The following is a 27,707-nucleotide window of genomic DNA, read 5'->3' on the forward strand; positions in this document are numbered from 1 at the left end:
TTCCTGTTGTTATCCCCTCCAATGCCTGTCCTTGTCCTATTGAAGTTGATCCTAATTGTTAGCTGTCAGAACATTAAAATATTCTACTCTTGATATTCCACACTGTTAAGCCTGCCCAAATTACCAACAGCAAACGTAACTCTGTGTATTCCCTTCCATTTCAGCTTAATGACAATATTTAGAAATGTCCCCAAAATGAGGTCTTTTCTTCCAACTAACTCCTTGTCTTGCAGAGCATGCTGCAGGCTCCTCCTTAGCCCATTCCTCACCACTTTACAATTCTTCCACTAATCCCCAGCTTCCTCCTTTTTATTATTCATTGTCTGTGTGGCACTAACAAATTGCTTTACTAAACAGATTGCCTTTGACTGAAAAAACTGTTATCAAAAAGCAAAAGATCCATTCAGACTGGCACAATCTACTTTTGGTGAATCTATTTTATATTTTATCCCACGTATCAGCATCCTTTTAATTTTTCTATCCATCAGATCCTTTTGTAAGATCCTGCACACTGCTGAGGCCAAAACCTTTTTCCCTTCTTTCCTTAGTGCAGACGCTGCACTTCATTTTCTGCAGTAAAACTACTGTCCTCTAATTTGACAAGCTTATCTAAAACACAGTCCATCAGGCTTCCAGTTTCATGAGCTAAACACCACCCCAGAATGCCAAGTAACTATTTGGTTTTGAGCCTCTAGCTCGTCTCCTGCATAGTTTTTTTGAGTTTTCCTGCATCCTCAAATGGAGCAAATTTTACCCTGCACCTTTTCTCCACTACTCATTTTCATCAATATACATACTAGTCCTGATGAAGACTCAGAGAATGCATTTTGCATTTGAATGAAGGACATTTTGCTCTACTTCTGTTTTGCTCCATCTCCTCCAACACAAGCCACAGCACCCCAGAGTAATCGATGCTGTACAACAAAATACTTAGGACAGGCCCGCTCTATTCTCCCTCCTTGGAGGTGCATCTCCAACTTTGTTTTGGGAAGCACGTTTTAATAGAAAGGCTTGGAGCTGCCCCTCCTGCAGCCCTCCCTGCTCTCAAACTCCTGGAGGCAGAAGACAGCAAGAGGGAGCCCTGTGGAAGACTTACAACTATTCTTACCTCTTTGGGGCTGGTGACATACTGCGTAAGGAAGGAGAACTCCCAATAATCAGAACCAGCATGAAATGCTGCAGGGCCCTGACAAATAGATTTCATTCAAGTCTCCACTAGGGCCCTTTCATATCCCACACCACTGCCTGAGGGTAGAGCAGCTCACCACAACCTGGACATCCAGGGCAGCATAAGACAGAAGCAGGCCACACTCATACCCTTCAAATTCTTAGCTGAACCTCCATATATTTAGCACCAAAATTCACATTTCATACTTGGAATCCAGCTTCCTTAAAGACCTGGGCAGTCTTAAAAACGACATCTACTTTGTGAAGTATTATATTTAGCAAGGTTCACAGATAGGACACATTCTTGCCAAAATGTCATTTATTGCAGTATACCTTTACATGGCATACAGATAACCAAATGTTGCATCTTCTGTTAGAACTCATATTTCATTTGTACCAGTTAAATAACACAGAATGTCATGTTTGTTTCACAAACTGTCAGTTTAGACTACCAAAATATAGGTTTTGGTTTTTTTTCCTTTCCCCTAGCAAGCTTGTGAGGTACAACTGAAGTCTATCACTTTATCTTCCTGTGCTTTACAAGAACCTTTTTATAGATAAACCTATCAAACAACATTTCTACATTCCTATACAAAGCAAAGAATTACAGCTGAAATTAACACCATCTGGTCGTTGCATTAACCTATAAAAATTCATTCAGTTAAAAACAAAAAAAGGACATAATGGACTTTGCAGCTTTACTTAAAAGCAGCCAGCTACACGTATGCACATGTTTTCCTTGTGCATGAAGAAGAGATTGGAATCAAGAAGTGTTGCTTTTTTTTTTTTTGATTTGCAGAGAAGGCACCAACTTTAGCTGCGTAGCAGCTCAGGAGTGTTTTATACTTCATTTAAATTACACAGGTTTAAGTTTTACTGTTAATGTGCAACATTTGTATCAACTGTTGCAATATTCTCCAATATTCTCCAGTCATTCCCTCTGGCTCAACAGTACAAATATTTACATCAGTTGTAAACACTCCTCCACCCACCCCATACCTTCTGCACTGAGTGATGAGGAACTGAACTTGCAAGAAGCTAACCAAAGGCAGAGTAGAAGTAAGGTTTGTGCAGAACACCACCCTTCTCTTCTCGCTCAGTTTGAGATACTCTGGAGAACTCCAGACCCTCAACGAGGCCTTAGTGCCTCACATCTGACAGCACACTGACCACCAGCAGCTTCAGGCATCTGGACTTTCCTCAGGAGGTGTTTTTGGGCCCTTACTAGTCTGACATCCCTGGAATTGCTTCTCTCCAAAGTGCAGGAACAGCTTCTGAAGAGCCATTCCGGAATCATGAGAGTCAAGCACACCAACTGTTGTATATATTTAAGGTCATCTACACTTAGCCTTCATCAGGCTTGCTTCAGATGCTATGCTTCTCTACTCCTTCGCTGTGAACTCATGATATGCTACTTCCTACCTTCCACCCCTGCGTGCCAAGGTATTCTGTGGCATAGACAGCAGACCACATTCCAAGACAACCACTGTAAACAGTGCACAGAGAGGTAGGTGCTACAACACTCCATCAGTCACCTGGTGACTACACAGTAGCATGGGATAAGAGTATTTGCAGCATGACAGCCCAGCCTAGATTCGGCACCTAAGAAGAGGGAATGTCTGAGATAAGACTGCTTAGAAAAATCTATTTCTTACCTAAGCCTAGATGGAGCAAGAGTGTAGTGGGACACTCCAACGCTATTGGTAAAATGAATTCTCCACTTAGTTTTGGGGTCTTTGGGGTATGTTTTGTATTAGCGTATGCACCAACTGCTTAGGAGCTGGTTCTGAGTATGGGATAATGTTTCCAAAATATAAGTTATTTTAAATCACGCAACAGCCATTTGCTTACCCTGGCCCTGACACCTCATTTCCCTAGAGATCACGTTCAGCTTGATGTTTCATAGGCGTTAAGTGCTCCAAATATGGCAGTTAGAAAGAGCTAGAGGATTGCAGTGTACCAAACGTTTGCCCAGCACAGCCATTTGTTACACTTAAAACATATCTATGAGTTAAATAGGAAGGATCCCTGCTATACAGAATTTGAGCACTGATAATTGTTTATTCTTGCTAGCCCTTTCCCTAAATACGAAGAGGTTTATACACACAGTGCTCCCTTATCTCCTCCCCACCGCCTGCCCCAGCAGTCTTTAGATAAACCAGAAGTGAGTTTAGGAACTTGCAGTCCCACTTCTGTTTAAAAAAAAAAAAATTAAAAAAAGTTGTGCAAGAAAGCAGGGAATGTTCAATGAATCCAGATCTACTTTGTAGTTATAAAATTTCCAATGGCAAAGTGGTAAGGGCAAATAACCCAATGATCATATGGCTTAAGTTTAATGCAAAGCACACTAGGAGGTCCACGTGCAGGGAGAGAAGAGTCCAAGAAAGATGGAATAAGAAGTGTCCTGAAGATCAGTGTTTATGCATAGAATTCTTCCTGTTTGTGTGGTTTTTGGTATCCTCCGTTAGACTGTTTTGGTTCATCCAGTGAATAGCTGCCTTCGTCTTTTTTCTTCATTCTGTACAGCATGAATGCAACTAGAAACACTGCAAACACCAAGCCTACCAGTCCTCCAGCAATAACACCTAGAAGGGGGGGAAAAAGCCACAAATTACTCTAGACGCCACACCAGATAATGCTGGTATGACTGTAAGTTCCAGGTTGTTCCTTAGAGCGCAGTTCCTGACTTCATGACTTCCAGAAGTTAATTTGTCCTTTTGCCCCCTCCCAAACCAGACATCCTGCCATTACCAAAAGCCACAAATCTACATGAGGTAAACCTAAAGAAACAGATCTCCCACCGGGCCATGCTGCAAGGCATGCAAGGCTACGTTGTTCAACCCTAGTAATTTGACCCAGGCAGCATTAGAGCAGTTTTACTGTAATTTTTGAGAGAAGCAAAGGAACAGGTTTAAACATAAAATTCCAGATAACTAGCAATGGCTGCTTTGCTATTAGCAGGTTAATATTTGCCCCTGTTAGGGTTTTGACAATACAGAATCATGGATCATGACCCGAATTTCAGAGATCTAATGTAAAAGGTTGGCTTTCACGCTCAGAGATGTACTTGCATAACTATAGCTTCTGATGCCTGGAAGAATCCTATGAGATTCTGCTTTTACCAACTAGAAATCCAGAATATCAGGTACCTCCAAGAACTTCTTTTCTGTCCATAATTCCTGAGGCTCCTGCTGCTTTGGCATTCCTCCCAGAGTCAGCCAGTAGTTCTGAGTCCTGGGTGGGGACCAAATCCTCATCTTTAGTCAGGATGAAGTCTCCCTGTTGGGACATACAAGGCAGGTTATTAGTGTTTCTCATTGTGGCTGTTACTGGAGACTTTCCACAGTTTAGTTTTTTCTCGTCTAAAACCCTCCACCAATATAACCTATTAAATCAATCATTGTTTTGACAAGTCACCACCCTTTCCTGCAAAACCAACTTACTGCATACTACTAAAGCCATCTCCCTGGAAAGGGTATCAGAGCTATTAGTCCTCACCGGGTCTCCAGAGCCATCTTCAGAAACCTCCTCATGTGTAGGAACAACGTCCTTTGGAGCTGTCGTTGTGCGGGTGGTAGTGATATCTCCCTCAGGATGGATGGTAGAGTGGGGTTCAGGCATGTCTTTAGTGTCTGGCACATTAGAGCTAGGTATTTTAGGTTCGAGCTCACGGACCACGCCCGAGGCTTCTGAAGATGTTACATGAACCACTGAAGGAAAGTGAGTAGTGGGGCTTCTCACTGTTGTTGTAACTGCATCATTTGTTGGTTTCTCATCAGGTGAGCCCAGGATGGATACTTCGTCCTTCACAGCTACAACTGGCTCCTCTGTCACTACATTACTAGTTGCAGGAGGAGATACTACTTCCTTTTCAGTTCGGCTCTCAGTCCCGGGAAATGGCTGTTCGTTGAAATCCATTGGTGTTGCCAGTAATGAGGAATTAGTCGGTTCCCCTGGGATTCTCCAGGTGTGAGACTGGTCAGTCAGGGGACCTGCAAAACAAAAAAATATTATCCTTGGCCAGTTTAGAGTCCTATTAATACTATCTTCAGGATGCTGGTCTAAGGAGGATGCCTAACCTACACAGCCAATTTTTGTAATAACAGCAGTTCGGTTTGTAATTCCTTGTCCTCTTCAGTGTAATAAGGAAGGGGCAGACCAATGCGCTATTCAGCAATACTTTGTTAGCCATCTACTTATCCCCAAGGCACAAGTGCTAGTCTGTTTACTCAAATACTCAACACCTTTAGTCACTGGCATATTTGGCACTGATTTCAGGGTCTTATTCCTGCAGAATTTAATCTAAAATACCAGTATGTGGCTGGAAGGAAGGAGAAGGATACCATGCTTGAGCTTTCTCTAGCTTGCTCTTTCCTCAACTTCAGCACTGAAGACTAAAGGTGTCTCTCATGCAGTTTAGTAATCATTCTGATAGACTTTTTCCTCACCCTAAAACCCCTTTATTCCATTTTTTAAAATTATGGCCCACAGGAACTTGCACATGTGATGACAGATAAAATTTGCACTTGAGATATGTTGGCAGGATGGCGTTTACACACCCTCAAATGGTATCTCCTACGAGCTTGTGAGAGAGGACAAATGCCTTTCTTACAGTCCCTTTTCCCCATGAGTAAAGAATCACCGCAGTTTTGTAGCGTGCTTCACACAATATTTTGTATAAGCGATGACACAGAGTATACCTGCTTCTGCTCCCTTTCAAGTCTCCTACAACTAATTTTCTGCTAATTTTTAGTATCTGAAGCAATACAAGATCAGGCTTTTTCTCTGTTCCCAACTCTCATATTCTGAGCAGGGCTCTGTGTGTGATTCCTCTCTCCCCCCCTTTTAGCTTGGATGCTCATCAAGATCTCGATTGCCACATTCTGGGAGGATCAAGCACTAACAGTACAAGTGCTAAGAACTCACCTGCACCTGAACCTGAGAATGCATCGTCGTCATCACCAGATGAATCAAGATCTTCAGGAGGAAGGTTCAAATTTGTAGTTTGCTTTAAAGAGAAGGGGAAAAGGTGTGTTAGTGATGAGATTACTTGAAGTTACCATGTTGCTTGCACAGAGTCCTCTAAGGGCTCCTGAAGGTTACACAAACTTTCTTTGTTCAGATTACATTTTCTCATCTTTCTTCACTCCATCCCCCTCCCCAAATGAGTAGCTCCAGTGAGTCTATTCAGTGTTGGAAAGGTCAGCCTTGCCATCTCCCTTCTCTGCGCTGCTTCCAGGCTGCACTTGCTTTGGGGAAGAAGAAAGCAAGGAATCCATTCAGAGGTGCATCCTGGTAGCAGCCAATGCTCAGTCCTTACACAACATAACCGTTCTGCTTCAGGTTCTGACTGCTCATGTCTTCCCTATCTACCAACCACTTAATCTGTGAATTACTACATTACTTCTAAGGAGCAAAAAGGAAGGGGAGACAAAATAGTTTGGCTTCTCTACCTTTTTGAGTCCTTCCAGTGCTGTTCACATATCTGAAACTACAGCATCTAACTGGAAGAGAATAAGATTCCTTTTTTGTAAGTGTGGGCACTCAGAGTAAGTCCTGAGATAGAAACCAGCTTTCCACGTAGGAGAATACAGCCCTCAGCTTTCTCCATTTATGCTTCAAGAAGCACTAGCCAGCACAGTGTTTCAGCAACTGAAATAAGAGGCAAACCCCTGCTCTACTGCACCTGTTTGTCATAACACACAACAGTCAAAGATATTCAGGATATCCAAAGTAGACAACACTAAATAAAGCAGAGTGATTACTTCATGCATCTTGTTGGCCTCAGCTATACACAATTACTGTTCCAATTGGTACAACGTGCTTGACTCCCAGCTCATGACTAGCCCCAGGTTTATTTCTGCAGGGCTACCATTACCGAGCCAGTCATTCTCCCATCTCAGACTTCAAACAAAAGCCCTATAAGTCACTTCTTCCAAATCTCATCTTTCCCCATCCAACTAGATTCCCTGTTCTCCAGAATTTTTACTTCTTTCCCACTCTCAAGATGCCCTTGTCATCCCTTTCTAGCGTTGCCCCATCTGAGAGTTTAGGAGATACTGCTTTGCTGTATCCAAGCTGATCATGGTTTTATCAGGCGTATGAAATTTCCTTTTATTATATAAAAAGAACAACATACATTCTTGCCAGCTTTGCATCCAGCCCACTGTATTTCTCTAGCTTGCATTAACCGTGTCACTTAAAAATTACTATAACACTCATTTTCATCCTAGGAGGAAGTTAGCCAGCACTAGTATGTTCTGTCAAACAAAGAAAGCAGTTGAGCTCTCTCATTGTCACTTTATTATCTACACGGCTGTATTTATTGGCCCCATCTCCTTTTCATTCTTTTAAGATATCAGGTTTAACCTGTTTTCTCTTCCTTAATACCTTATCCATTCCCCACATTTCCATAGAACAACTAGGTTCCAAGGTGGTTACTAGCCTATTAGATTCAGCCCCTCTGAAGACAAAGTAGTATGCAAGCTGCCACCAACCTAATGAGGCCCAACATCACACCCCTTCTAGGTGATCACTGTAGTTATGTAGGGTTGGGTTTTTTTAAATAACAAAGAAGTAAGAACAAAGAAACCTCATACAGACATTAAACTTTAGCACTTTCCTTCCCTGCTGGAAAAAAAGACAAAACCAAAACAAACCACTTTTCCTCACGCTTCTGCAAGCATTTTTCTAAAGTAATTTTTAAGATGAAATTGCCCTTCAATCTTTTGTGTAGCTGCATGTCATGAGGTAATTTGGATTTTTAGATTTGTCCCTGCTTGTTTGCACTGTGCTTTTGCACTCATCCACAGAAAGTCAGTCAGATGAGTATTTCCTGAATGTTTTCCTTCTTGTGTCGAAGGTCAGTGACTCACACAAGCTGATCTCACTACACTTCAAATATTAAAGAGTACAAACTGTTGGTGCAGAAAGAATACAGAAAGAACTGCTGGGCTTCTCAAACCAGGCTCCCTTGAGCATCCTTTTCAGTACCTTCAGAAGTGAAGTCAGACTTCAGAAATCGCACCATTTTGGTTGATGGGGGGTAGGGACGATTTTTCTCCCTCCTTTCTTGCATTAGCAGTGGCAACCACAATCCTTTGTTCTCCCACTCAGCTTGGTTTTGAGTGCAAAGGGGGGGATGCACTGCAAAACAGGCAGGGGGTGGTGGTGGTACGTGTACATTCTCCTCCCAGTGGTAGGACTCTATCTTGAGGCAGTTAGAAAGCAAGCTCTCCAGCTTTTTACTGAAGAAAAGGACTGCCAATGCAGTTTAAGACATGTCACCATATACCTTTATCTAGGATCAAGACTAACTTCCCCCAAAATCTGAATCTTCAGGGGTAGCTCATACAGGACTTCCAAGAACACCTGGACAGATTTGATGGTCTGCAGACCTTAGCAACACTCCTGAAAGGATCACAGACTGTCAGAAAATTAAACAGCAACACCTGATCTTGACTACCAAGCAAGCACCCCTTCCCCTTGTGGTGTTAATGGATGACACTTGTTCAGTCATGCCATGCTTTCTTTCTTGTTAACCAGGGTGTTCAGCCAGCCTAGCCTGACATTTCCCCTCACACCCGAGCTTTTAGGCTCTTCCCAGGCTGCTGCGTATTCTGCTTCTCCATGGCCTTTGTCATGTACTTGTTTGAATCCTAGTTTGATTTCTGATCTTAGTAGGGATAGCTAAGTCATCCTCAGAGGAGGACAGTCCAGTGCAGCCCAGTCTAAACCAATGGAGACCCATGCTGTTGAGTCTAGAGTTGCCCAGCTGCTGCTCAGCAGCCACCCTGCAAACATGAAGGCAGATGCAAACCGATTCTTGTCCCCTGAGGTTGGCTACTGTACTTCAAGAGGATAACAGAAAACATGACTCAGGATTAATAAAGTCTGCTTTCCACAGCTTTATATGAGATGTTAGTGAAGTTGCACTAAATGTGTCCTTCTACTACTTATCCCAGGTCTTGTCCCAGGCTGCTCCTTTGGGAGCTGCAGTATATCCCCTTGAGGTAGTCTGAGGCCTGGGATCCTAGAAGGGACTTTTTTTACCCCAAATATTCAAGGGACAGTAGAGGATTATGCACATGTGGATACCAGTCAGAATATACACAAAGTGATGTAAATTAATGGCATCATCCAATTTCATGACACATGAGCATTAAGGAATATTTGCCTAATTTATGTAACTGTACAGTTTTTGCTCCATAGACTACAGCTTTAGTAGGCATGAAAGGCAGTAACCTTTCCTTATGACACCACAAAATACAAGTATTGCAGAAAGGTCATGCTTCTATAATGATCTGCTGCTGAAGGATTTGAGACACAGCAAGGTTACCATAAAGCATCGGAAGGGATTGAACTAATTTGGGTTTGCATCAGGAAGATGGACCGTGCTGTTCAGAGAAAAAACACCTCATGGTCAAGGCTTTTCCATGACCTTTTATTACAGCTGAGTTATACCAATGAGAATGGTTTGCATTAGTCAAAAGGATTAGGGGTGCAGAACACGGATTGAATCACCAGGTTGTGCTATCATACAGAAAAGCTGAAGAGAAATTCCAGCTTAAAGCAAGATTGCTTTAATGCGTTACATTAGCTCACAATCCTATTATCAGATATAATCAGCTAATGTGGACGTGCTTTTAGAAATTACTTCCATCATCATCCAGTTTATTTTTCAGTCCACTGAGACTATTTGTGGACCATTCACATTGTAACTGATGCCAGAGAGGCTTGAATGCATTTAAGCTCAGGTGCTGGATCCTTTGAAGCATCTCCACTGGTATCTCATGTATTCTAGTAAAAAAACCTTTCAATTCTTATACTGCACCTACAACATATTGCTTTTTTACCATTTAACAAGCTCTTTTTTTAGCTGTTTTTTTAGTTGTGGTTTTTTTTAGCAGCTCAGGCAACTGATCAGAAATACTTGCCTAGCCCTTTTGATTTGGTGTCACTGAATTTGGTTGCATGTGAGTGGTAAAATTTTTTAACAGCATTTTTAATATGCATTAACCAGTTCCCGTTAACCAGTGGAAGACCCCCTTCCCCAAGTATCAAAGCAGCCTGTTTAGGGGAAGCCCTGGGGAGACTGTTAGCCTCTGTTCTTGCTGAGCACTGTATTGTTGGAGAACAATAGTTATTGAGGTTAGCTGGGACAACCAGAAAACTGCTTAGTGGCATCTTCAATTTAATTGAGATTGGGCCATGCTTTCACAACTCCTTAGCAATATTATTGGCTCCAAAACTCTGACATAATGAAGATGTTTTTTTAAAAACCGCATAATTTCAAACTATTATTCAGTCTTCATTTTGTTCGCAGTCTCAATGCATGAATCTCTGTGTTTATCCCATCAGCTGCCACAGTTCCCCCCTGCTAGAGCACAGATCTAAAGTTCTCTCATGATGAAGGGGAGATTTGTAGTTTTATTAGTTGATCTAACCCCACCCAAACTGGGAACCACGTTTCTCTAATTTGGAGCCACGGTATATGTGAAAGGAGCAGCTTTTTTCAAATTACTCTGAGGTAATCAAAAACACTGGCTTTGCCACAAGCTGCTACAAGCCCTAAACTAGATTAAGGATGATTTGTATCCCACTCTTAGTAATCCCAGTTAGTGATCAGCCTATTACAGTAGTATCAAAAACTCTTTAAATCCTCCATTATCTGAATAATGCTGTTAAATTTGCACATTTGTTTCTCCTAATAAATCCTTCTTATTCAGCTGAAAAGGAATGAGCTGTAATGAACTCTCCCACCTCAAACACCTCCCTAAGCATCCTGCAAGATTATTCCAACTTTATGGGAAGCAAAACTAATGGCTTGCTCTTGTTTGAGACATGTAAAAACCAAGACAAGCATTTCCTCTCTAGTTTGGCTACCAATATGACACTGGAGCATCTAGAAAGAGACTTTCATAAGGATTTGAACAGCTCTAAAATAAACTCAAAGAGAGAGCTTTGTTTTTCACCTTTTTCTATATATTCAAGAGCAGAGCTAGTCCTGCTAACAGAAATGCTCTCTGAGGCAGAGCAGCCTGAAGAGCTTCTAACTTCAAAATACTAATATTAGTGTGTGGGAAGACAAAACCACCTGCTGAAAGACATTTTAGCTTTGTTAAACCTTGAGATTCTGCAGTTAATAGCCCACGTATGATTAACTCCTACCCCAGATGTCCATGGCCTGCAGGCAGCTTAAATGGTTAAGGGAAAACCAGAAAACCCCACCAGCAGCATCCTCACCTATCCCCCTGCTTGCTAGCAGTTAGTATGCCTGCAGATTAAGCTGACCATGCACACCTTCAGTTTTAAGTCAGCCATAAATTCTGGAGTAGCTGAAACAGAACTGATGCTTTTATATGGCAAGTCAAAAATGAAGCTTGCATGCAAGTCTGCTACATCAGGCCTCAGTAGCAATGTGGCACCATCTCAGCTAAATGCTCTTGCAGTTGTTTCTCCTGTTACTCCACTGCTCAAGGTAAGCGCCAGTGCTGCTTGGTGACCCTGCAGGTTAATGAAGTAGTTGTCTTCCTAGAAGAGCCAAAGACGCAGACTAACAGCACAGGCCAAAGAGCAGAAAGACAGCTACAAACCGTCCCACGAACAGCCCGTGGACTGGATAGCTAGATTTAAGCAGTGCTTTTATCCCTGGCTAGTGTCCAATCAAGGCTGTTCAAAGCATTACAACTATCATCTGCCCTCCCTATTTCAGATGGTGTCGTTTCCGCCCTCCCTCAATAAGGATTTGTTGTGCACCAACAGGCTTCAACATCTCCACCCTTCCATCCACCAGTTTATGTCAGAGTAAGGCCGGTTAGTGGCTCACAGGGTGCTCCTTTCAAAGGGAAGCGGTCAGGCAGCTCTCATGTGGAAAGTAAAGGATGCTCTTTTGCTCAGCAAGGCAAGCACCATTTTAGCAGCAAGAGGTAAGTATGCCAGTTAATCTGGCTGCTTCTCTATCAGATCATTATTAATGAAATCTGGAAAATCTTGGTTGAGTTCTTACTGGCCTTCTCCTCTATTTTTGGCTGGTGACTTGAGAAGGGTACCATCTTTGAGGGAGAGGTCCTAGCTGCAACAGCCGCTGCTTTTGATTGAAGCGTGAACCACCTGATCATCACACAGTAGCTACCTCTTGGCACTTGGGCTCTCACGGCAATGAAACACCTTCCAACGCCTATTTAAAATAGGATAAGAACTATTAGGATCTGTTCTGCTATGGGCAGACCAGACTGTAAACTGTCCACTAGGCTCTGATTCTCCTTTTCTGTCAAGTTTTGTGGCCGCAGCTGTAGAAGCATACTCTGATCCTTTGATCAAGATGCAGTGGCCAAGGAAGAAGAGCATCGAGCTACTCAATACACACAGCAGCCACAGTCCCAATACTTCTAGAGGCTCACCTGGTAAGTACCACACTATGCCCAAACAGCATTACATTTTCTCCTTACTGTGGCAGGGCAACTTTTTTAATTAAGTAGGGCTGAAACACAGCAACCAACATGCCAAGAGTCAAAATGAACCAGCGTGTCACCATCAGGTTGGGTTTCACATTCTGCAGTGGGGCCCTTTAAAATACCATCTCCCATGAGAGCGTGTCACTTCATGCTTCCTGGACTATCCCCTGCACAGCTGTTTGTGCAGTCACATGGTGAGCCAGATCAGGGTTTAAAAAAAAAAACCACAAAAGAGAAAACACCATGCAAAGAATTTTCCAGCAGGACCAGTTCCCCAGTCCTGTTCTGTGCATGAATGCACAAGTGTTTGTACTGGCACAGGGCAGAGTGCGGCAGCCAGGCTGTTTAAGCAATTCATAGAGAATCACAGCCTTCGTTCCCGGGATGCTGACACACATTCACCTACCCTGCGGCAGAGGGGCAGTAAAATACCCTGCCACCACCATGCATTATGGAGATGCACACCACCACCCTCAGACTGCAGGAAACATGCAAATCAGAGGTTGACTAAAAAGGCTGTGTAGGTTTCTACAAAAAGGAGCAAGGAGAGGGGTTGTACGGAGAGTTTTCTGAGACAAACTTCTCTGCAGAGAGCTCACAATGGATAAACTTTGTTCCCAAGTCTGACAACAGTGCTTTTAAATCCTCCCCGATCTCCTAAACACAGTAGCAAAGGCTAGATAGATGCCTTATTCAGAAAAGCAGTAGTACTGCTTTTGTCTTAAGCCACCTGAACTTTACTGGACGTCCAGTGCGATTGCAGTTTAGTACTGGACGAGGGATATATGGCACATCCTTCAGCAGAGAGGGCTGAGCAAAGCCAGGGGTAGCAGAGTCCAACAAGTTATGGTCACCACAGATGGGGAAGTTTGCGGCCATACAATGTAGGCAGCATTAGTGACAACACATCACTTGTGTGCGCTGCTAGGAGTGCAGAGAGCACCACATCAGTCCTGATGCAGAAGAGCTGAGCTGCCTCCCAGTTCTCTCTCAGCCAGCTCCACCAGAAGTCTGGTCAGTCCTTCAGCAATACAGAGAAGCAACTTAGAGTCTGTGCTCCTGCTTTTCCATCTGGAGGATATATCAAAACAAGTAAGTTGCTACACACTGCTTTCACTCATGCCAACCTGCTCCTTCCAAGCCAAGCCTAGGCCAGTCAATGAATCTCACTGACAGGTCAACACACTCACAGACATGGCACACAACAAGCACTCAAGTCTGTATCAGTGGCAGGTGCGGGTTGTCACAACATGGCCAGAAGTGGGACACCTTTTGTCCACCATGTTTAAGGCAGCTCGTGTTTTGAAGATGTAGTCTAATGAGAAACCTCTTTTCCCTGCAGCTAATCTCATGAGAAGCAGCCGGTTCAGTTTTATGCTGTAACTGCTTTTCTTTAAAGACCCCTTCCTGCAGCTCTTTAACATACTTGATAGTTCAGGCATTAATTTCTTCAAATAGCACAAGAAAGCCACAGTCAATGTATAACCTCAGAGTTGTGCAAACTATGTGCATCTCAGTGAGGCCATACAGCTAACAGCTCTGGTTCATCGTGGGGAACTAATTTCAATCTACTTCAGCTGGCTTGAGAGATGAGCAGTAAACTGTGTAAGCTGAGACCAGACAAACCTAACTTGTCTTAAAACTCTCCGACTTAAAGTCACCAGCACTTCTTACTTTCTAGTCTAGCAAAACCAGCAGAGAAGATTGTCTTACAGCAACAGCCAGTTCATCTGCTTGTTTAGAAAAGCACAGACAGGGAATTGCTTCGTTTCAGCCAAAGCCAGTGGTGGGCTGCCCATCCCAAAAACCCTGACGAAGTAAGGTTAGAAGAGGAGAGCATGCTGCAGGTCAGAAAAATCTTTAGGAAACAGAAACCCATCCAGCAAAGGAACTCTAGTAGTCCAAAACCCACTACCCATGCATACTAGTAACTGCACCACAGATACACATGACCATCCTGACGGAAGAATTAAAAGTGACAGGATCTAAGGTCCCTGCTGCCTCTTCCACCCTTGGCAGCAGCACAGCACATGCCCCCTGGCTACCATGTATTCAGACACGGCTAGTTCACAGCATGTAGGATGACTGCAGCATACACGCAGCCCCTGCTACGGAGTTCAGGCAGGTAAGGCTGAGCAACTCGCCTCAGACAGTTACAGTCACATAAATGGGGACTGAACTTTGTAGCGTTGCCTTCCAACACATTGACCTTAGGTCTTCAACAGCAGTCCCAGTAAAACCAGCCCCTGTCCATAGCCAGTTACTCCCACCCATGCGTTGACTTCTGTTGCCATGAACAAACAGTCCCGATTGCATCTGGGTGCAAATTCCTTTCTTTTCCCCCATCTCTTGACACACACACACCCTTAGAGGATCAGCACTGAGGACTGTAAATGAGTGAAACTTGCTAGAGAACCACCAAGACTTCCTGACACGTGCAACAGTGGGCTTCAGACCGCCTGATTGCTCCTTGACAGCATGCCTAGGTTGGAGAAGCCAGTCTCCTCTCCCAATAAAGCTAAGAAACAACCTAGCTCCCAGTAGAGCAGACCAGTTAGCATTACAGCCCTGAGACTAACGAATGTAGTGCAAGACTGGGTTTGAGGGAAGAGCTGCAAAGCAACTAGTGTCTGCATTCGTGCCATTTGAGATTGTTTCCTTCCAGTAGGCCTGTTAGCTCAAACTGGTCAGCGTGCAGCTGTAGGCCATGTGCCAGGATGCTGAGAGGCTCAACCCTTCATGTTCCTCCTGCTGAAGCCATCACTGCAGAACACAGTGCAAGCCTGCAGCACACCAACATTAGGACACAAGAGAGGCAGTTCAAGGACTTTGGTCCCACAGGAGCACAACTTGCTCTTTTCATCTTAGAATCATAGAATTGTTTAGGTTGGAAAAGACCTTTAAGATCATCAAGTCCAACCATTAACTTCAGCCATTCAGCTCAGGAAGCTGCAGCTCAGAAATCACAGATATGTCTCAGGGAAAGCGTGACGTGGTCTATGGCATCTCAAGTCTTTGAATTAGGCTGATGGCACCTATTCTTCTCAGCGGCACCAGGAAAACGTGTGCGCCTCTGGTCTTAGGGAAGCACGTTTCCTGGAGACAAATGCCATCCAACTTGGCTGGTGGAACTACTACCCATTTCAAATGAGCTCCATGTCAGCTTTTGTGTGATCAGCAAACTGCCACGAGCAACACTACAGCTGCACGAGTGCTCTGACCCGAGCAGATATCTCCCCAGAAGTCAGAAGCGACCTCACCACCATACTACGTGGTATTCTGGGGGGAAGAAGCTCCTCTGCTTCACCTGAGAAGGGGAAGCCAACACACAGCCAGGAATACTTCCTGCCTCCAGGAATTATCAGCCAAGAGTAGCGCAACAGCCTTTGGTATCAAGGCACATGGCTAGGAGAAGACCCAAGTTCTTATCTCAGTCCTGGGAGTTTCCCGCTTCTCCTCCTTGAACTCTAGCAATTTCCTAGTGCAAGATGCCAAGGAGCCAGGAGACAAAGCTGTAAGATCTTCTTGAAGGATCACAGAAGCATTTTCACTCTAATAGTGATATATATGTATGTTTCCAATTTGAGCAAACTGCTTGCAGTGTTATACTAGGTCAGTGAAATACAAGTTTCAGATAAAAATTCCTCATGTGTCATCAAACTAAGGGTTTACTGGCAGTATGTCTGGTCCGTAGCAGCTAGGAAGTTATTTAGACCTCAGCAGAAAGATGAACTCACAACCCTGGAGTACTAGAGGTCTCAGCTCAGGCAGGTTAGCTGGTAAACTTAATGAGACTACTTTAAACTACAGTTATCCTTATAACAGCAAAAAAGCTGGCAAGGTATTCTGATTAGTTACATAAAGTTACAGTGGCACCACTCAGACTAAAGGTTTTATAGGAGGCTAGATACTATAGCAACTGCATATACCCTACAGCAACCGCCTATGCACAAGACAACAAAAATTACTTTCTATTTGCCAACACTTCACTGGCAGAAACACCTGCCAGCTCCAAGGCCTGCTGCTCTCAAACTCTGCTTTAGCTTCCCAGCTGATGTGCTCATAGTTTACCCTACAAGATATACAAGTCCTTCATATCATGACAACCAGCCTGAGACTCAACATTCCAAGACAAGGCCTTCTTGATTGCTTTTGTAAGTTCCACATTTTCTCCAGAAGGAGGCATGATGAAGTCTCCAATGCTTGTGAAATGTTTGCATTTGGGTTTTGCTTTTTTTTTTCTACGATCTGTATTTTCCATACACACATCCCAGACATTTGTTACCTTTCAATGCTGTATTTAATTATAAATCTCATACCCAGCTTCTTAGCTACAGCATCACCACCAACCCTTTTCAGGAACACCCCCCACTGAAGAGCTGATTGATCAGGCAACTGGAAACATCCAGAAAGAGCTGCCTGGCTTGAACAAACACTGTCCCAGTCTGCGTCTCACATGTGTACAGCAGATGGCAGGACCAGTCACACCCCACAACCTGGACCTTGGTGCTGTTATTGTCAGTCTGATACACAAGACCTTGACTATTTGCAAGGGAGCTGCAGAAGCAAGTTAGACTTGGGCAGCAAAATGAGCCAACAGTTGGCATTCAGCAGCTCTGTTCTGATTTGGTCATACTCCCTATAGCTAAGCTCTAACTACTTCTGAGAAATTCTGTTCTCGCACAGCAGGACTCACACCAGCCAGCCACCGGTCTGTTGGGAAGGAACTTGTGAGTCTTAATCAGCAGCCCTTTGCTGGGCTCACACAGGCCAAAACACTAACACACACGGTTAAGTGTTCTTTTTGCATTTGCTTCTGTGCCTCACCATTTCCAGTTTCAAGTAAACCAGCATGGATGTGAAGAAATCAAGTCTCTCCCTACATTGTGAGGCATGCTATCAGGTCTGTCTTATCCACAGGATCTTACAGTATTGACTAAGCCTAGATTGTTTATAATGCAGAAGTCATCCCTGCCAAAGAGATGCAGTTACACCAGCATGACTAAGCCATGCACAAAAGGACTGAGGCATCTCCACCAGATGCAGGAGCCACATCTCAGATCATGAACACCCTGTTCCCCCATCCCAAGAGTCTTCTCAAAGAGGCGCTTTCAGCATCACCCCTTCCTTCCACATAGTCTTAGCAGCTTCTGAGTGCAGGTGCCAAAGAAAAACAGCATGTAAGTGTTTTGGGTACTACTAGTCTCCTTGGAATAAACAGCAGCAGGCCAGATGGTCTTTGGGCACAGGCTGGACTACATTTCACTGGATTACTCTAACATAGAACACAGTTCAGACTACATGAACTCCCTTTGAGAAATATGCATGCTCATAACCACTGGACCATACAGCAAGTGACCTACCCATAAAGAATAGTGCAGGGATCAAGCTCTCTGTGCCTCCTCCTAGGACACTAATGGTCTTTGTGTTCAGGTTTACAAAAGCATTGGTAATCCTGCACATAAGACAAAGTTCTGCCAGCAGTTGCTTACTACTGCCCCATTTACAGTTAAATTATGCAACAGCTCAATGAGATTATGGAAGCTGGCTGATGTACTTCCAAGCTGAGTCATGAGGGTGTTGAAGTATCATTTCAGAGCTGAAGCATCAAATGAAATCCTCCCATCAGAAACAGACTTTAAAAAACTGCTGCTGCAATTGCACTCTAGTCATCTGTATTTCTACTCATTTCAGAAATGAGCATTAGGCATTTCTTGACCAAACACCCAGTGGATGAAACTAATTGACTTTGACCTAGAGTCACTCAGTTGCACTGTTCAGTACCACATCTGCACAGTGGAGTCCTGAACAAGGGACTGTTACAAAGGCAGGGTAAATCAGAGAGCTTCCCTTTGATCCAAGCTGTTATCCAAGTCGCACTGTAACAGATACTAGCTTCAGCTACCTCATGCCTTCGGTTTTGGGTGTACAGGTTACTCTTCATCTGTCTTTCCCATGGCCTTGTTTCAGAGCAGTCACCGAATCAACTGAGTAGGCTAGAACGGAGGGGGAGATGTTACCACATTTGTGGAGTCTAGGCGCTCTCCTGCCTCACATGGGCAACTGTAAGACTTAAGTTGTGATTTGGACACCCCTGTGTTTTACACATCTATACTGTGAAGAGACAAGACATCACTAATGCCGCCTCTCATGGACTGTCAGGCATTAAGACAAGTCAATAAAACAGTACTAAAAAGTGCAAGGCAAGGTGAAGTGCTTTAGTACCAGGTTACTCCTAGCACATATCCGTTAGTCCAGACAATTTTCTGGCAAGGAGTACCATCGGGGTAGCTAGATCCTACACAACAACAGATCAAACTTGTAAGACACTGTTCAAACATCGCTAAAGTTAAAGATATTTCATATACAAATAAACTTCTGGGTCTGCTCACTGACTACCAACTCTAGTCAGTACAATATATCTCTAAAGAAAGTAGACCATAAAACGCTGAGGGACCACCTTATGGGCCAACTCTAAAAGCACAGGCTGAACCACTGGCATGTACCAGCAACATCACTACTACACTGACTGCTTTGCCGTTCCAGGTTTGTAGTATTCATCTCACAAATCTCAGCTGATAGATTACACAGGATTTCTCACTCAACTGTAGTTGCTCATCCTTCTGAAGCATCCAAAAAGGTTCAGTTTTCAATGACAGCGCCGTGATCTCCTATTATGAACTTTCACTTTCTTTACTGGATACTGCAGTTTTCACAATTTCATAATATTCTGGGCCTGCTGCCAGAGACCCACTGGCTACGTCCATGCTAGTAAATTAAACAACATCAGGCAATATCCCCGGGCACTGGAACACAATCTATACCATCAAATTATTAGAATGATCTCTGGCACAGTTTTGAGCCTTGCCAACTGGTATGCCCCCACATAATGCATGGGAAGGCTCCCCAGCAGACAATCTGGTGGTGGGGGAGTATCAAAGAATAGGGCAGGAAATAAGATTTGCTATACAATTGGGACTCTAGCAATTAAGTTGGTCCCAGGACAATGGGTGTCCAGCCAGTTTTACTTACTAGAATCAGTGTAAGGAGGTTTGGTGGATCTTTTTAACCCCTTTTGGCTGCATGCTGGGGAGGTGGGGGCATACTGAGCATTTAGCACTTTTCAGGCTACTAAAGTAATAACTCCTAATTATTCATAATTGCATCTTCCAGCTCCTGTAGCAAGAAGCTCACCACCATTTCACAGCTCAATGTGACTACAGATGCAGACTGAGGAACTTTTTGCAAGTTAAACACACTTCAGAGTAGAGCTGATGCTGCTGGAGGATTAAGCTAGCAGCTTTCCTCTTCAAGGCCATGAGTCAGTTGATGTAAGCGCACGATAGCAGAGCACTCCTTTGGCATGTCTGGGCAGTGGCAGAGTCAGCCTCTTTTGTTAGGTGCTTTGTTCATTGATGGGAAAGTAGTCACGATCTAGATGATTCCTCTGCTAGGACAGAAAGCGATTTAGAAGTCAAAGCTGTCTAGCTGCAGGCTGTTAGACAAGTTTCGGTGCAAGCCTCACTACCACTCTTCCACTCCATGTACTTGCCACTTATACCCTGTTAGAGCCAGTGAGGTGGACAAAACTCATTTGGCTATAAAAACTACCAGTGCGAGAGTCTCCATTACAGTTTCATAAGCACAGAGCACAGCAGGGAAGTGACAAATATCGTAATATTAGTGTTTGTGTTAGATATGAATTCAAGGAAGTTTTGTAGTTCCTCTAGTCTGGGCTTTTACTCCCCTCACCCCTCAACTTCTTGACCAAAGAAAGCCTGGGCTCTGCCCCTGAAGAAGATACCTATTAGCTCATCAGCAGAATAACAGGCTCTCTCTTCTGCAGAGATGCTCTTACCAGAGACTGATGTTTTGGTAGATGGACTGCTCTGAGCTCCTGTAGTTACGCAGAGCACAGGCATCAAATCTCCTAGACCACCATCCTGGGGTCAGGGCACACAGCCTCCAAATCCTGGTACGAGCTGATCAACAAATAGCACATGACAGGGAGAGCTAGCTCTCTACATAAATATGTACATACCTATATTTATATTTATCCACTCTACTGGTGTCAGAGCATGAACTTAGCCAGGAATAGGGCCCTCATTTGTGACAGGAAAGAGCCAGGTTGCCTCTTCCTACAGCACTGTAGCTGCCAGCTCTGATCCCCAGAGGACATACAAAGGCTCCCTACCAACACAGCCACAGGAGTACCGCTACTACGACACAGAGCTTCACAAGAGCTCTCATCTGGAAATCGTTACGTTAATCACTCCTTGCTCTCCAGATGGTAGACTGGCTCTACACTACCCTGCTCACCTCTGGCTTCAATATACAATCTGCTCACCTAGTAATCCCTAGATGCCAAGGGCTGGGCTGGAGCTGCTGACTGGCTCCGACCAGCACGTGTACTGCCACCAGCATTAGGAACTAATTAGAAGAGCTTTCCCATGTACGGTGCAGGACAGTCATTGTCTGCAGTGCTGCCCAGAAAGGATTCGTCACGCTCCCCTTACAACTGGAATGGAGTTCAAGTTTCCTTCCATTTAAGAGACAATAAGCTCCTCAGCACATGGCAGACGGACAAAGCACAACCCCCCTTCTCTAGCTATGGCTTCCATGCGCTCAGGTGATGGAGCCCTCAGAGAAGTTGTTGCATGAACCGGCTGTACTTTGTTTGCAGAAGGCTCACTGACCAGAGTGTGGGCCTGGGACAGCCTACACAAGAAAATCAAGACCGTCAGCCTTTGTTTCCATGACTGGCATACAAGACATTGTCATTACTGCCCAGACAGTGCAGAAAAGTTACAGGGTGGAGTATTACAAGAACACAGAGCCTCCACAAAAGGCAAGATACCCATGAGTATTTTAAGCTGTTTGTCAGGCAGTTCCTTATCTTTTACCAGTGCTGTTGATTTAGTCAGGAGTCATTCTGCAACAGCAATCCTGGAGACATCTCAGTTATTAGAAAAGCTCTGAACACTAAGGGGCAAAATGAGCAGACATTAGAGAACCATACTGCAAAAACAAGGGCTATGGAGAAGATAGTTCTGCCAGAGAGCACAGCAAGACACATAAGTGAAGCATCAAGAGCTCCTCAACAGATCAATACCCGAAGGGGTTTCAAACTAGAAGCCTAGCAGGAAAAGCCATGACTTACAACACCTCCATGACTCAGTAGTAACTGCAGCTCCTGTGACTCAACGGGAAGTTCTGTTACCAACTCCATCCAAATCCCACTAACACACTGGTTCCCATCCAGCAAAGCTAGCCTCACTGGTAAGACTAGTCTCAGCGGTGAGATACAAACATTACAGTCAAGCATGGCAAGGAGCCCAAGCTAACAGACTCTGCTGGACCCATGCCGGTTCCACAAGACCCAGATCGTCAACTGCAGCCAAGCACTGCTTGAGAAACTGGGAGGTTGGGAAACCACCACATTAGCAGATGTTGCTCCACAAGAGTTGCTTGTAGGAGGTCCAAATGTTATCTCACCTTGAGGTAAGGCTTCACAGTGCAGTAACTTTTCCACTAGCATCTCCACAGTAGAAAGTGCACTATCCCAGGTTTCTAGCCAGGCCAGATAAAGCTCATTTCTGCGGTACACCAGTAGCCTAGCAGAGCAGTAGTTCAAATGAAGTACACTAGTCAACTAAGTTAGAGTTAACCTGTTAAGAAAATTCAGCTCTCCGAAGGAGACACCACATGCTCTCTGCATTTCAGAGTATCTTCTCAGCTCAGAACCTACACAAAACACCAGAAATCCTTGCACTGTTGGTCAAAGCAACTACCTCTTTGCAAGATCGCTGCCTGTATAAGAAGTCCAGGGAGTAACTAAGGTTCCTCACCTCTAATCCACAAATAAAGAGTGCCTCTAAATACTAAAATGCTCTGATATCTCCTCAACAGCTCACACACCACCCCAAATACATCCACTTACATTTCTGCTCACATTCCTTGCTTCAGAATGTGGATACAGGACCCAACTATACCCCCTAATTTCTTCCACAGCCTTTAGCAGAGCAAGGCTATGATATTGTTTGGAAGCACTGATCCAGTTGCACTAGGAGAGAGCTGTTGTTCTAGCTGAAAGCTGACATTTCCCACTGCCTTGCTAGTTCTCTTGGCACAGAAGCAGCACCTGTCCAGTCTGTTTATGGAGTGAGTTACCAAAAAAGTAAAAAGACTATCACTTTGAGCTAAATTGCTTTCAGATAAAGACACTAAAGTAAAGGTGTCTATCCTGCCCTTATAGGCAAAATGAGGTCTGGTCAACAAAGCCCCAACAAAGCAACTCACCTTGAAGCAGACGTGCAGGGGCTGGTCAGATAATGGCTCTCTTTGGCTCCACTGATTACACCACCATGACTATAATGAAAGCTTAGGCACCTAGCTCACACATCGACACCTACATTTAGGAGCCTTAATATCAACTGAACACTGTCCTGAGGGACTAGCGCCATTTGAAGTACCCTGTGCCTCAGCGAGTGCATCAATCTCCAGCTGCCCCGGAGTGCTGTATTAATAGCTCTGAGTTAATAAAGAGTACGAGACATCCAAGACGAAAATACTAACGCTGCAGTGATGAAGCTCTGCAATGTTATCATTCACAACACCTCCTCAGGAAACGGGTCCTACCTTCTCGCTCCCAAGAAGCCCCTCCTCCCTGTAGCAGGCCCTACTAAAATGCCCACTCCCTAGATGCCCGATGACACAAACAAGTGTGGAATGTCCCTCTCTGAGGCATGAGTATGGTTTTTGGACACAAGAGCCACTTCAAACAAAGTTCGGACGAAGCACTACTATATAGGCCACCTGGAGACATTCAAGCACTAGCAACGCAAAGCGCATACTTAAAATGGACCAATTTTGCTGCTAAAACAGCAGCCTACCTTTCAGGTTAGTGCACTAGCTTTATTTTAGAAGGCTTACAGGTTTCTTGCACTTGCTGTAACTTGTCTTGGGTTGTTAACGCGGATTGTTTGGTTTCCAGAAGTTTCAGAGTGCTGCCATTAAAAATGTTAGCTCTTCTAGGCACTTGAAACTGAGAGAAACCTGGAACAAAAGACTACAAACTTGCACCGGAGCCCCCTGACATGATACAAACCACAGCTTGTTTGTCTCTCCCCTAATCAGAGCCGACCAGATACAATAGTCACCATTTTGCTTGGAGGTAGCCACCAGCAAACGAGCATTCAGATGGAGAAGTGGTGCTTATAGTGCTTGATAAATAATGTGACGCTCTGCATGTACTATAGAAGAAAGTGCTTCCTCCTTATCCACTGCCTACATGTTTAATAAGCACACTGGACTACCTAATTTCTTCTAATTAGTTTACGTTCAGATAGGAATGACATCATCCTTGGAAAAAGGTTTCGCCTGCTCTGCTAAGCTTGTGTTAACCGCCAGCGTGCGCCTACACCAGATGAAACAATCAAAACCCTGTTTTCCCTCACGATACAGGCTGGATTGTCCACCGCCCTACTGCAGCAGGCTACACATCTTGGCTCAGCTGGCTTCATGGCAGGGTTATACTGTGTAAAAGTTTCCATTTAAGAGAATAACTAGGTTAATCCATTAAGATGCATCACTCTTCTTATTTCAAGGAAATCGATGCCCCCATCATAACAAAGAGGGCAACTACTCTCATACAAGGTGTTTTGAGCAATAAAGTATCACCTTGAAGAACAGGAACCTCCCCAGCCATTCCTGCAGGTAAGAGTACTCAGAAAGAAAACAGCTATCGTTTGGCCACTTTCTTGTTCCTGTTTATTACTTCTACAACAATATGCATGGACGAGTCAAGCCATGCAGCAACAGCCAAGGGTCAAGTGATGTGCCAGCAGCACGCTCTCCAATCATTGGGCCATCAAGGACCCAACACAACCATGCCAGTGCCCGTGGCACCGTGACCTGGCATACGCAAAGGACTGTACAAGGTCACTCTGCTTTCTGTGCCCAGCACAAGAGGTTTTCTGCCACTTGATGTAAAAGCATAATTATTCCAGACGGGTGGGAAAGGCAGCTTAGTTTGTGTCACTGACATTTCAACATGGGAAAAAAGGCCATGTGATCTCCAAAAGGGAAACAGCCTCAGCACTGAGTCACCAGAGAGCCCCAAGGACTTCTGCTCCTCCATGTGTTCACCCAGGAAACCCCTCCATCTGAAGTGTCATTCAGGCCTCAGTGTCTCTTATGCACAGGAAGACTCCAGACAAGCATTTACTTCGTGTTCTTGTCATTTCTAGTAAGAAATATTATCATAGGGGAATTTTATCCAAATGTACTACAGAGGCTGAAAGTTAACTGCAGTTTTACCCACTTCATCCAGTAGAAAGCTTATTCAGAAGCCACGAGCAGAGCCCTCTCCCCATGGAACTGGGTGGATTACGCTCACATGCTTGTCATTTTTAGCCACCTCATAACTACTCTCTGCCATGTGGGCTAGAAGGGTTCGAGTCCAGGTCTACAGGTAGAGTTCACAGACAAGAATGGTATAGCAAAACTAGAGGTATTTTGAGCAGCTGCGATCTTGCCACGCACTTTGTTCTGCCACTCCTTATCCAACTGTTGCTGTAGTTCATCTCCAGACAAGTTTTTAATCAATTACTCCCTTTCAGACAGAAAAAAACCACCAGTTTTGACTTTGATGATCCTGCCTGCTCACACAAAGCCTCAAGTTCCACATTTTCGTTCTTACTCATCCAAAGGAGAAGCCTCCACGAGTGAGGCCGCGCATATGGGGAAGCGGGGAGCAAGCAGGGAAGCGGCGAGCGAGCGTCCCTCACTCATCACAGGAGAGAGGGGTGGCGGCTCGGGGCTTGTGCCCCTCAAAGGGTGGCCACAAGGACCGCCCTCCCACAATCGGGGGTTCGGGGGCGACGCTGAGCCCAGGCCCCCAGCACGGACCTGGAGCACCAAGCAAAGCGCTTTCACAAGGCTGCGGTGCCAGATTTCTGTGGAAGGGCCCTCCGCAGGCAGAGTGGAGGCAGGGGACAGCGGGAGAGCCATCCTCTGTTCATGGATGACACCTGGCGGCTGCTGCTGCGCCGCAGCAGCGCTTTCCGAGGCCGCAAGGCTGCCCGCAGCCCTACGGAGCCGCTCTCCACGTCCTCAGGAGAGCTCCTCCCGCACCACCGGAGCTCTGAGGGGGTGCGAGCCTCCCGACCGCAGCGCTCGGAGCCGAGGCAGGCGGTGAGGAGGGCGACAGCGATGGCCCCGCAGCCCGGCCCAGGCGGAGCGGGGACGGGGCTGCTCTCCCGGGGCTGCTGCCGGGCGCGGGCACTGGGGGAGCCGCGGACTTCGGGCGCCGAGTCGACCGCCAGGATTTTTTTAGTGTGTTAGAAATAAAAGGCGTCCGGGCGCAGGCTCCGCCGGCCAAAGGCTCCCCGGAGGGCACAAAAGCGGTGGGGGAGCAGCCGCCCCCGAGCTCCCTTCGGAGCCCTTGCCAGGGCACCCCGGCCACTGCTGAGCCACAAAGGGCCACATGCGAGCGCTTGCCCAAACTCCCGACTCGCCCCCCACCGGGGCGCACCGCGGCGGAGGGAGGACGCGAGCATCCCACCCCACCCCCCCAACGCCGAGGGGCTCCCGCGCCCCGGCGGGGGGTGGGGGGTGGGTGGGGGAAGGGGGTACCGGGCAGCGCCGGGGCGGAGCCGCCGGCAGGTCGGGAGCAGCCGCAGCGGGTCTGGTTTGAATTAAGGCTGCCGGGGCAGCCCGGGCTGGAGCCTGCCGCCAGCACAAAAGGCCACCGAAGCCCTCCCGGCAAGGCAGCGCTCCCCTGCGAGAACCTGTCGGAAAGGGGGAGCCGCAGCCCAGCCCAGCCCAGCCCAGCCCAGCCCAGCCCGTCCCGGTCCCGGTCCCGGTCCCGGTCCCGGTCCCGGTGCCAGCCCCGCGCGCCCGCCCGGGCCCCGCCGCCCCACGTGCTTCGCGCCACGCCGCGCCGCCGGCTCACCGGGACAGCAGCCTGGAAGCAAAGGGCCACCAGCCACACGGCCACCACGTTTATCATCCTTCCTCCTCGCTGGGCCTCGGGAGCGCACAGCCTGCCCCTTCTTCCCGCCGCCGCCTCCGCCGCTCCTGCCCTGCTCCTCTCACTGTTCTTTTAGGTAGCTGCGGGTTTTCTCCTTTTACTATTTTTTTTTTTTCCTTCTCCTTTTTCTTTTTTTCCCCCCCCCTTTCACAAGCCGCCGAACCAGCCTCCCAGCAGCGCTCTACGGCGGCGGGGAGTTGAACTCTGTCTTTTAATGAACCCACTGCAACAACCTTCACCTTACGGCCACCCCCCCGCCGGCTCCGCCTCCGCTCCCCTCCCCTCGGCTCCGCGCCCCGGCCCCGGCCCTCCCCGCCGCCCGCCCCCGCTTCCTGCCGCCGCGCTACCTGCGCCGCCAGCCCCGGGCCCCCCCGCGCCCCCCCGGACCCCCCGGCCGGCGGCAGCCGCCGCTTCCCTCCCATTGCATTCCCAGATTTCCTCCGCGGCGGCGGCATTCCTCCCGCCGAGCTTCCTTCCTTCTCGCTAAAAATAATAATTCATAATAATAACAACAACATTAAAAGCCCTCCCTTCCCTGCCCAGTGGGAGAAAATCCCGGGGTGCGCTGCCTTCGCCCCTTCCCCCGGCGCCGCTCCGGGGAGAGGGGAGGGAGCGCTCCCGCCGGGCGGGTACCGCTCCCCGGGCCGCCCCGCTCCCGCCCCCCGCCAGCGGCCGCTTCTCGCCGAAAAAAATAAGGAGCTGGGGGGGTGTCCCGGCCCCGCACCCTCTGCCCGTGCCTTCATTGCATCCGATTTTTTGCTGCTCGGACCAGGTTTTCTGGCAGCCTAAAAATGTTGCGGGAGGTTTGCGGCAAAAAGCGCCGCTTTAAAAGAAGCGCCCTCCTGCAAACTACCTCTTCTGGAGTTAAAAGCAACTTTAGCGCTCTTCAGCGCTGCTGCGGGTTGGGGTTTGCACATCCCACCATCGATCACAAAAATGAGGCAGGCAACCATCCTGCAAAAAATACACAGAAGGCTGAACTTTATTGCCCTGCTTACAGGGTCAGGGCTGGAGTGCCTGTTCACTTCCAGTCAATTCAGTTGTCCTTTTTA

The 27,707-nt window shown here is 46.3% G+C and overlaps 1 protein-coding gene across 1 annotated transcript; it reads right to left on the minus strand.

Annotated features, from left to right (window-relative positions):
* Positions 1-1,468: 1,468 nt before the first annotated feature.
* Positions 1,469-26,883, minus strand: SDC1 (syndecan 1). Its single transcript, XM_064448109.1, has 5 exons — positions 26,578-26,883; positions 6,094-6,175; positions 4,666-5,159; positions 4,317-4,446; positions 1,469-3,752 (listed from the first exon to the last, which is right to left on the minus strand). The coding sequence occupies exons 1-5, from the start codon at positions 26,632-26,634 to the stop codon at positions 3,586-3,588; spliced, it is 930 nt and encodes a 309-aa protein (XP_064304179.1). The 5' UTR covers positions 26,635-26,883; the 3' UTR covers positions 1,469-3,585.
* Positions 26,884-27,707: the final 824 nt, after the last annotated feature.

The sequence above is a fragment of the Phalacrocorax carbo genome, chromosome 3 (genome assembly GCF_963921805.1).
Source record: "Phalacrocorax carbo chromosome 3, bPhaCar2.1, whole genome shotgun sequence".
Taxonomy (NCBI): Eukaryota; Metazoa; Chordata; class Aves; order Suliformes; family Phalacrocoracidae; genus Phalacrocorax; species Phalacrocorax carbo.

Coding starts and splice junctions, on each gene's coding strand:
- SDC1 (XM_064448109.1), bottom strand. CDS start 26,634: ATGATAAACGTGGTGGCCGTGTGGCTGGTGGCCCTTTGCTTCCAGGCT. Junction 6,176..26,577: donor GCTTCCAGGCTGCTGTCCCG/GTGAGCCGGCGG, acceptor TTCTCTTTAAAG/CAAACTACAAATTTGAACCT. Junction 3,753..4,316: donor CAGAAAAGAAGTTCTTGGAG/GTACCTGATATT, acceptor CCCCCCTTCTAG/GTGTTATTGCTGGAGGACTG.